General features: G+C 35.3%; 1 protein-coding gene across 1 annotated transcript; it reads left to right on the plus strand.

Annotated features, from left to right (window-relative positions):
* The first annotated feature begins 8,866 nt into the window (after nt 1-8,866).
* LOC137714299 (ethylene-responsive transcription factor ABR1-like) lies at nt 8,867-11,001 on the plus strand. The gene is made up of 2 exons (XM_068453544.1): nt 8,867-9,528; nt 10,067-11,001. The coding sequence occupies exons 1-2, from the start codon at nt 9,054-9,056 to the stop codon at nt 10,762-10,764; spliced, it is 1,173 nt and encodes a 390-aa protein (XP_068309645.1). The 5' UTR covers nt 8,867-9,053; the 3' UTR covers nt 10,765-11,001.
* The last annotated feature ends 733 nt before the right edge of the window (nt 11,002-11,734 follow it).

Below are 11,734 nucleotides of genomic sequence, written 5' to 3' on the forward strand. Positions count from 1 at the left end.
TGAAATTTAAAACCTATCCTCTGACATTACAATTCACTTTCCAATTTCACTTTGCATGGGCATTGAAAACTTTGCCCATGCAGAAGACTTTTGCTTTGTGGGCATTCATTGCCATCAGACATTAGACTTTTCAACAATGTATTATATTTTAAAAAGTTACAGTCCATTATGAGGAGACATTAACATAGGACAATGTTTTTCATGTATTATCCAACTTATCAGTTTTATATTATATCAAACGCTTCATTATTTTTATATGACTGATTTCATGACAAGCCGAATACAACTTAGCATTTAAAACTAGTTTGAGACAGTTCTGTCGTAGGAACAAGCAGAGCCTTACACTTGCACTTTTGGAAGTATGGGATCTTTTTTTTTTTTTTTTTTTCCTGAGTAAAGATACTTCTTCATTAACAACCAAAGAGAATACAAGCCAAGATCAACTGTCAACCGCAGGACCAGAGAGAAAGAAAGTATAACAAAGGAGAGGCAGGGAACTTAAGGACAGATAGAGGAGACTACTAGCATAGCTGAGTCACTGTCCTTAAGAACCATGCATCCAAAAGCTAAGTTAGTGTTGGCAAGGGTGTCCATCAATGGAAATGATATGGAATGGAGCAGATGGGGGCCTAGAAATCCAGACTTTTAGACACGTCCCTCTTCTACATTGCAAGGCGACCAATCAGCCATCAAATTCGCTTGGTGGGGAACCCAGCTCTATTTAGGCCATCTCCAATGGAGATGGATATAGGGCTGTAGGGCAAAATTAAATCTGAAATGCTCCAAAATCCAACTCTAATGAATGGCTGGGCCAAAAAAAAAAAAGAGACCCACCAAGTCAAGTTTCAGCCCTTTGCCCATCGGGCTGGCCATTCTTAGTCAGCCAGGTAGCCCGTTTGAGGGGCCCTTTTAAAAAAAAAAAAAATAGAACTTCTAATTTTTTTTCCCCTATAAATACCTAAGCCATTTCCACACCATTTCTCACTCGTTTTCATTTTTTTCTAAGTTCTAGATCATCCCTTTCCCGCAATGGATCCTAGGGAAAAATGTTGCTAAATTTATACCATCCGCTATTTCATATATGATTACGGGTTGAACCAAAACAAAATAACTACCTAAAAATGTAAACCGGGCTTTTATTAATTTAATTGGGTTTAAGGAATTTATGTCACATTCTGACCCGGACCCCCACCACATCCCGGGCTCGACTCTACCGTAGTACGATATTATCCACTTTGGGCCCCAACCACGCCCTCACGGTTTTGTTTCTGGGAACTCACACGAGAACTTCCCAGTGGGTCACCCATCCTAGGATTGCTCTCGTGTGCTACTCGCTTAACTTCAAAGTTCTGATGGAACTCGAAGCCGGTGAGCTCCCAAAAGACCTTGTACTAAGAAGGTGGGCATGTACATGTAAAGCATAGAGGATCCACTCCCCTAGGCGATGTGAGATGTTACAATTTATATATTGATAATAATTTCTAAAACCCTCTTGGAGCTAGTGGGTTGGCACAGACACTGGATCGAAATCGCGCTGGTATGTATTCTTGTCATCAGCCACTTGCTTGACCATTCATTTACCGAGCTATTTTTAGAAATTGGAATAGTTTCTCGCTATATGAGCGTGAAAGTTCAACGATCAAAAGATGCATTCTCTCATAAGCACCACTCCCTTACCTCTTATGATAATCTAAATTTAAAATTTTCAATATTTTTTTCAAATGGCCACATATTCAACCAAAGGATAAGAAATCTGGAGGTTTTTTCATTTAGCGACAAGTTGCACTCAAAATATGTTCAAAATCCTTATTTTAATATGGTAGTTTAATTCAATTAACCAATAAAATTAAAGGAAATCTAATGAAAAAGGCTTGAAAAACTTTGAGTTTTAATGATAAGGACAAAATAAAGGGTAAAGTGAATAGTACTAGGATTGACTTTTTAGTGTAAAAATATGGTTTTTCGTTAAAGTGAACAGTACCGGGAGTTTTTCGTTAAAATTCCCTAAAGTAAAGAGCAAACTTAAAATAATAAATTATTGAGGGGACTGAAAAATTGGCCCCTTTGGTTAGAGATGGTATATAAATATGGCATGACACTGTTCATTAAAATTTTTTTTTGCAAGGGTATAATCTAGACGAGAGCTGAACATAGCCCCTTCGGTTGGAAATAGCCTTAGAGAAGCTGAAGCGGTGTCGGAGGTTCCAAATCTGGCGGAGTAACGGAAATATAGACCAAGAGACATTCTTCTTACTCCCACTGATGAAATGTACTAGGGATGCCGAATCGTACTCAAAAAGAACCTTCTATTATAGATGTAGAAGCGTGAGTTTAGCCTTGCAACGTGTGCATTCAACGCCTTTTTTATTTTGAAGAATAAGATGATTTATTAAACATTATAAGGTAGTATGTAGGATAGCATAATATCTATTTAAAATTCAAACATGAATATCAATAATTAAAGTTGCATCTTAATTAAAAGACACGCTATCTAATTACCATATCACAGGGCATAAAACAAAAATAGTCTGAAAAATATCAACACAACTAACTATAAATTACAAAGTCCTCCCGAAGAAAACCACTTGAGACAAAACTTTTACGACGAAAAAAATAGCGCACGCATGAAGCAACGTAAACCAGATTTATCTTAAGTCTGCACCATAACCGTGATAGCAACACCTGTAACATCTTCAACCTCAGAACACATCAACCTAGAAACCCGATGATGAACATCATGGTAAAAAAGTAGTACATAGTAAACGGATTTGGAAAATCAATCTGAAAGAGTACCTACGACAATCAGAGGAAACGTAAAACTTTCCAGGACGGTTAGTGTGTATATTGAAAGACATCTGCCATCAACTTAAAAAGTATTTATAGTGATAAAACCTGTTGAAATGATACTTGTGGTTTTGGCAAAATGAAGGTATATTTTTATTTTTTTTAACAAACGATGTTTATCTACACTAGGAGGGAGGAGGTAGGTTTAGCCTCATAATGGACTAGAAATAATGTGGTTCAAATTTGTCTTTAACAAAAATCAACCTAAGACTTCTCACTTGTTGGAGCAATATTAGAAAATATGAAAAATAACAATATAATTCTAATGATAATAATCATAAAGAAATTCACAACATCAATTATATATGAGATTAATATAAACAACTAGTGAGAAAGTTAGAATAATTGAAAAACTTGGAGATTAAGGCTTGCATAAATGCAATGTCCTAAAGATAGAATTTTGCCCCTACTCTTGTGCTTGTAGTTCGATAGGCGTCCATCTTCCAGGATTCAACAATCTATAATCCGAAGTCAAAGCACTTCAATCTTCGGACTCTGCCAAACTTTATATATGCTGTACTCTCAAGATACGACTCAAAATTTGACTCGCATAACATGAGAGAAACAAAGTGGGAAAACCCTATTTCTCAAGAGGAAAAATTAACTCTAATTTTCTATATATAATACCAATGGTTTCATGGGTTTATATAGAATCCAATTTCTACTTATTAAAGAGATGTAACTTTTCATTTATAGGTATACATCACTTATCAAGGGAATACACCTAAACAACATAACCTTTCTAAGAAATTGGTTAACAATATTTTTCATTCAATTATTAAAATTATATATTACATTCATATTATAATATATAATTTCCAACAATCCCCCACATGAATGAAAAATTAGGAAGAATTTGAGAGTACAGGCGGATAAGAGATGCATCGGGAGATGTGTCTTTTGGACTTGAACTCACCCTAGTGAATACTTATCGGATTTGCTTGGTGGCTCAGTGAATATAGAATCTTGAACTGTTCACCGCAGTAGTAAACCAAGACAATAAGCAACACACACCACTAATCCTAATATATTCCGGTTCATACGGTTGTGTTCATTTTGGTCCTGAACAAATCCCGGATTCATGAGAGCTTTAAAGAATTTAGTCATCTCATACTCATAGAAGTGACCCACTTCTACTTTCACATAGGTGACCACTGATTAAGAATAGTCTGCTATATTCCTCTTATTTATAAGATATCACTGTCTAAGTATAAATATACATCCTAAAACTTCTGCAGACAACACACTTCTTCCACCATAGGAATGAGATATATAGTGTGTTAACTTCTTTGAATCATGCCTAACCAGTTTGCCTATTGAACTTAGACCATGGGATCTCCAATCAACTAAGTTAGGTTTCCGCTCGGCTGATTCATTAGTTATGTTGGCTTTAGCCTCATTCCCCTCGATGATCAACTTACTCTCTAGTCTAACCTTTAATAATTGGATCCACTACTAGGTTGACTATTTTTAATGGTGTGCACAATCCATTTGCTAACACTAGGAAGTAGACTTCCCCCACATTTAAGGTATCTATAGAAGGTCTATAACCTTACCATACCTTAAACAATTACTCATTACAAGGGATGACATTTTGATTGTTTCATCCAATTAGCAAATTATGTTTCCATTCTTTGTAAGTAAATCTCATATCTCAAAAATAGATAAGCTACCCCCACAATTCTTCGATAATTGTGGTTAATTTCTAACGTTATTGTTAAATCGAACATGTTTTGTTCTTTAAAAGGTAGGAAACAATTAAGATAGACCTTATGTATCTATCTTCCTAGGCCTTCATGCCTCACTAGCCATTATGGGAAAAGCACTTCTTGGCTTCCATCATTTCCTTATTATGACTAACATGCATGACCATTTATATACTTACTTAATAAGCATCATCATGTCTAATTTAATCATGTCTAATTTAATTTTGTATGCTTACTCTCATCATTCCTTTTACTAGGACCCCCACACTTTTAGTGTATAATTCTTCGCAAGGAATTGGCTTTGATTTTATCCATGACTAACATGGCTTATGAGCAAGACTCATTTTTGTAGTTGCCTTCACATGTTACTCATTTATCAGGAAGTGCTCATCATTCTATATATGTGCTAATTCAATCAAGTCAAAACATATAATCATAAAACCTCAAATCAGAGTTACAAACATGATTGTGTATATGAAACACAAGTATTAAACAGACACGCCATTCATTTGTGTCTTTCAGTCTTTCTTTACCAAAAGGTACTGACTTATTGCCTTAATAGCTGCCAGATTTTAAAATCACACCATTCTTACATTCCCTCTTGCTTTTCCCGTAAACTACATATACATCTTACAATCACATATTTTTCTAATTACTCCAAATAAGTTTCTATCTTTAGATTGTTGGAGCAATATTAGAAAATATGAAAAATAACAATATAATTTCAATGATAATAATCATAAAGAAATTCACAACATCAATTATATATGAGATTAATATAAACAACTAGAGAGAAAGTTAGAATAATTGACAAACTTGGAGATTGAGGCTTGCATAAATGCAATGTCCTGAAGATAGAATTTCGCCCCTACTTTGTGCTTGTGGTTCGGTAGGTGTCCATCTTCCAGGATTCAACAATCTATAATTCGAAGTCAAAGCACTTCAATCTTCGGACTCTGCCGAACTTTATATATGTTGTACTCTCAAGACACGACTAGGAATTTGACTCACAAAGCATGAGAGAAACAAAGTGGGAAAACCCTATTTCTCAAGAGGAAAAATTAACTCTAATTTTCTATATATAATACCAATGGTTTCATGGGTTTATATAGAATCCAATTTCTACTTATTAAAGAGATGTAACTTTTCATTTATAGGTATACATCACTTATCAAGGGAATACACCTAAACAACATAACCTTTCTAAGAAATTGGTTAACAATATTTTTCATTCAATTATTAAAAGTTTATATTACAATGTTTCATATTATAATATATCGTGTCTTGAGAGTACGGAATATATGAAGTTTGCCAAAGTCCGAAGATTGAAGTGCTTTGACTTTGGATTATAGATTGTTGAATCCTGGGAGACGGACGCCTACCGAACTACAAGCACAAGAGTAAGGGCGAAATTCTGTCTTTAGGACATTGCATTTATGCAAGCCTCACCCTCCAAGTTTGTCAGTTTTTCCAACTTTCTCTCTAGTTGTTTATATTGATCTCATATATAATTGATCTTGTTAATTTCTTTATGATTATTATGTTTGGAATTATACTGTTATTTTTCATATTTTCTAATATTGCTCCAACAATCTAACAATTTGTTTTTAGTGAAAATCAACCTAAGACTTCTCACTTACAAGTGAAGAGAAATACCATTAGACTGTAATACTGAGCAGTGACGGGTGGTAATGGCTTTTATGAACCGCCTACCTGTCTGCAACCCTCAATGAGTATGTTTTGGTAAGGAAATGCATAACAGTAGCAGGAAAAAGAACGCCCATGAATATGGGGTAAATCGTACTCTACCCACAACTGCGGGAAGTTATTGAGAATCAGGTGCAGAGTGAATTCTTATCTGCTATGAAATGGCCACGCACAACGACGAATGATGAGGATCGGATTGAATGGGAAAATGAAAAGATTTACAAGTAATTCTTTTTGTCACCATTGCTTCATGGATTCCCTAGATCAATTAAAGTTGTTTGTGACGGTTATGCAATTGGATTTTGGGGAACAAAAGCTCTCTTACTCGCCGTAGCCGTCACCATCACTCCCCAACCGCCCTTTGTTGAGATTATGAATCTCATATTAGAAAAGAGAGAGATTTTGCATATGGTTATACATAAGTTTAATGATAGGGAGACCAAATTTTGTAAACTAATTGATGTTGTTGAAAATTGGATTATCACTTAAATGTTAATTAACGTACTTATTTTCTATTAATGACACATTATTTGGTTTAAAATTTTGGGTCTCTCTAGCATTACCTATAAATAATTCGGCTATTTCTCATACCAATTGGATTTCCCCAACTTTCTTGTTAGTATTAAAGCATGTTGTTCCATTGTGTGAAGCTCAATAGCCACACGTGATCTACGTTGTCCGATTTATGTTGTTCACGTGCTAAGTTTAAAAGTTAATCACATGTAAAAAAAAAAAATTTGAAAATATAAATTTCATATCGAAAAAAAAACTTTACATATATTTATAAATAATTAAATTAGCCTATACTACTAATTAATTTTACATTGAAACTTCAAAAAATAATCAAAGGCAAACTCATGAGAACTCCCTTCCTTCGACGCAGCAACCTCCTTCCCCACTTGCTCTTTTGAATTGAACATGTAAAACTGTGGACCGATCGAGTTAGCGGTGACTACTGTAGTATATCCATTCATTCATTTAAAAAGTAAACGCGTAAACCAATTGCGTCTCTCAGAACAACAATAACAAACAAGTTGCTCATGCTCAAATCAAGGTTGACTTGATATCCATATAATATTTGGAACCAGGCAACACCGTCATTGTCATGTGCAACCAATTTGTAAATTGCCCTTCCATCAAAGACGTGGGTCGACATGGAACGCAAGAAAATGGAGAATCTAATTAATGATTTCAAATGTGATAAAAAGAACTGTAAATACTCCTAATATATACAACACATTAACTAAACACAAGTCGGTATATTACAGGCTAGTTTAGTATTGATATGCTTTATAAGAACCTGCTTTTGTTGTGATATGAAAATAAACAACTGTACAATAAAATTGTTGAGTGTTTGATAAATTTTTTTTGTAATAGTACTTTTAACAAAAAAATAGTATCCGAATGTTTAGTAAACTTATAGATAAATTACTGTAAATATGTTAAATGACTAAATATGACATAGTATTTAATATAATATGATAATTATCAAAGAGAATAATATAGGGCCAATGATTGTAATTTTGTAAAATGTGTGGGGATACATTTGCTATTTGAAAATTTCATTAAACAAACACGATTACTATACTTTGAAATAAAAAAAAAAAATTTAGAAGCATAAAAGACTTTACTTCTGCTTTTCTATACTATTCTACTAAGAACAGTTTTTTAAAAAGACCTTTCTTTTTTATTTTGCCAAACATATGTAATGTTCCACAATTTTTAACAGGATTTGTTATTAGCACTCCAAAAATCTCATTTGGCACTCCAAGTTTTCCATAATTAGAAAGAAAAAAAATACACTTATGAGGAGTGTAAAATAAGATTTTTAGAGTGCTAATAACAATTCTCTTTTTAATAAGCTGTTTTTATTTTATTTTATAAAAGCATCACAATCCCAAATCAATTCTTCGCTTAAAGTTATATTTTTCTTTAATTGAATAACCGGGATGTACAAACTTGAGCCCCTTGACTTTCAAAGTTAAGGAAACTGGTTTCATTTCACTAGGTTGTTGGTAGTAAGAGATTAATCCATGTCGCAACAAACCAAGTTAATAGTTCATGTCGACTGATCGGACTCTACTCGAAACCATCATGTTGGTTGATTGATTCCCTCTGACCCCAAACACCGCCACAACCAACCCGCCCCACCACCCACCACAAAAAAAAAAAAATTCCTATACGCCAGCCTGTCACATATATATTTGTCGGCATCTGTATGTTCACACTTTGTGTTCTAAGTTCATACTGCCTCTTTTGACTCGATAAAATTCCTTCCTGTATATATTTATCCATTTTTAACATTTTTTTTTTTTGATAAAAATCCATTTTTAACATTTAATATTTTTAAATAATGGGTTCCATCTGCATGAAGATGGACCAATTGAATTAAGAGAATTTTAATGAAAAACTCATGGTACTGTTTAATTTAACAACAAATCATATTTTTATCCTAAAAAATTAAAACTCAAAATTTTCAAAAATTTTTTATTAATTTTCCTTTGAATTAACCGACATGATTCCCATGACAGCGTTTATATAAATCGATCTGCTAGTCCCAGCTATAAATTGCATATATATAATATATTATATTTAGATGACGGTTCAAAGCTATAAGTAACAAGTCTGCGTGTCTGGGGGCGGGGGCGTGTTGGTTTTCTTGACGAGAGAGAATTTGCACGTAAACAGTAGTAAACTTGGTTTTGTATGTTGTGTTGTGTGTGCTTATAGTTTTGTTGGGTAGATACAGATAGATATATCAACAAATATTATCTCATCAATCATATCTATTTCTATATGTGTGTATTAAAGGTGGCGAATTCAAGAGGTAATAGCGACCAACGTGCCGCAAGGCGCACCAACATTGAGGAGGGACAAGGAGGACATCATAACATTGGAGAATGGCTCAATGAACCCCTGCTTATTTCACATCAGCAACGACAGCGGGCTGGCGGTGGTGGAAGTGGGATATTAGCGTCGGCCGCATCGTCAATGCTGTTGCAGTTGGATTGGGAGAGAGAGATGTCGGCGATGGTATCGGCCTTGACGCATGTGGTGGCCGGAGACGAAAATGAGGTGGCTGCTGCAGGTGTTAATTCTGATTCAAGGACTAGTTCATGTGGCAGTGTTGGAACTAAAAGAGGAAGAGAAGAAGAGGAAGAGGAAGAAGGCGGCGGCGGCGGCGGTCCGTTGTCCGAGTCGGTTACAAGGCTTTGTAGAGCTTTCGATGAATTTCCACAGCACATTCAGGGGCCATCCTCTGCTTTTGGAGGTAATTTCTTTTTTACATTTAACACGATAGAGTGACTTGCGATTAAAGCAAAAGAAAATCTCCTTCTAAGTTGTTCTAATTGTACGAAAGTCGTGCACGCTTCTAATTCCTTACACATGAAGTTACTTAAATACTCCAAAATAAGAACAACTATGATTCGTTGTTTCTAGCGGTTTTGTTTGCTTGTTCCTGTCCACTTATCTTCAAAGATAAATAAAATTACAAAACGCGGAAATTTTTCAGAAGCTCTCTTCTGCACGTAGAGTGGCAGAACAGTTCAATTAAAGAATGAGACTAATATCATAGTTTAGTTAATGTTTAATTTGTTTAAACACTTATTTGTTTAACCAATATGTGAATAATTGTGATTTTGTTGTTTCTTTATACTTATCTGTTCTTTTCTACTTATTTTAAAAAAAAAAAAAATTTACAAAAGGCATGCAGTTTCTGTAAGCTCTCTCCTTCACGCAAAATGCGTGGCGTTGGGACAGACCAATTTAGTTAAAAAATGACTTTTTCTCTTGACCAATATCCGCAGAAGGCTTAAGCACCAGGACAACCACAACAGCAATCCCTCCAACTCCATCTCCAACTCCAAGTAGTAGATATGTATACAGTGCGCCCGAAATAGCAGAGCCAATAAGGAGAAGATACAGAGGAGTGAGACAAAGACCGTGGGGAAAATGGGCAGCTGAGATTAGGGACCCCTTCAAGGCTGCCAGGGTGTGGTTAGGCACCTTTGAAACAGCCGAAGCCGCCGCCCAAGCCTACGATCAAGCTGCCCTCCGATTCAGAGGCAACAAGGCCAAACTCAACTTCCCTGAAAACGTCAGACTCCTGTCGTCAACCGCCGTTCCTCCGCCGACCCAGTTGAGCAATTCTGCTCCTCAAAATACCCTTTTGTCCGTTGCCACATCCTGTGAGCCGATTGTTCACTCTCAAGCATTCCATTCGTCGGACGAGGTGCCTTCAACCTCAAGAAATCTTGTTAGCTATTCTGAGTTGGTTGATATGCAGAGGCAACCTATGAGCCTTTATGATCAGATGGTTCTATCATCCTCTGCTGTTGCTGAGGCTGCTGCTTCTTCGTCTTCCTCTTCTTCTTCGTTATCACCACCTCCGTTGTCTTCACTCTTTGGGGCTCGGTCATGGCTTCCCGTCGGACCATCCGTAAGTGACAACAGTACTAGTACTGCTGATTTTCCAATGCAGCAATGGTCTAGCTATGCTCAATAAACTACTCCCTCGTCGAGATGATGGTTTCATTTACATCTTTTACCATATATATTTTTCCATTTATTATGAAATTGTTGTTTGGTTCGGTTATGAAACTTTTTCTTGTTAGATGTATTTACCATTGGTACAATCATATACGAAAAAAAAGTTGATGTTATATCTCTTTCTCTGTGACTAATACAAATTATGATTCACAAAAGCGTAATGCAAATTGAATGACATGAAAATTTATGATTGAGTTATTACTTAAACGTCAATACATGTGCTCATTCTTATTGGTGACAATTTATTTAATTTGTAAATTTTGTTTACAAATTTAGTCTCCATGACATTACCCTTCAGAAAAATAGAAACAACATTTGTAATTAGGTTGACTTGCCTCCTTCAGATAATAGAAGCATCATTTTAAAGGTTTTTATCATAAATGGTTCATGAAATTGACCCTTACCATTAAAATGGTTTAGAAATTAAAAATCAATTAATGTAGTCCCTGAAAATAGGTGTCGCAAATCGGTCATTCCGTTACAATTCTGTTAAGTGTGATGTGGCACATAAATGGGGGCCCCACAAATGGTCCCTAAAATGGTGGCACATAAATGGGTTTTTATCACAAATGGTCCCTAAAATTGACCCATACCATCAAAATAGTCCCTAAAATTGACCCATACCATCAAAATAGTCCCTAAAATTGACCCACACCATCAGTATGGTCCCTGAAATTGAAAATCAACCAATGTAAGTAGGTGTTGCAAATCAATATGATCCTTCTGCCACAATTTGTTATGTGCTGATATGGGTTTAATAATTAATTAAAAAAAATTATCTAAATACCTTTTGCACAATGAAATTTTTTTTTCTTGTAGGAGGGCCTACTCCGAAGATAGATCCCTCCCATAAATTCTCGAAGGCATAAGGCTTAACCAAGGCCTAAGAGGGGGTGTGGAAATAGTTTTCAACCTACAATGGACGC

This window comes from Pyrus communis, chromosome 1, assembly GCF_963583255.1.
Source record: "Pyrus communis chromosome 1, drPyrComm1.1, whole genome shotgun sequence".
Classification (NCBI taxonomy): Eukaryota; Viridiplantae; Streptophyta; class Magnoliopsida; order Rosales; family Rosaceae; genus Pyrus; species Pyrus communis.

Excerpts from the sequence above, each read along its gene's own strand:
- LOC137714299 (XM_068453544.1), top strand. The coding sequence starts at position 9,054 with ATGTGTGTATTAAAGGTGGCGAATTCAAGAGGTAATAGCGACCAACGT. Across the intron at positions 9,529-10,066 it reads GCCATCCTCTGCTTTTGGAG|AAGGCTTAAGCACCAGGACA; the intron begins GTAATTTCTTTT and ends CAATATCCGCAG.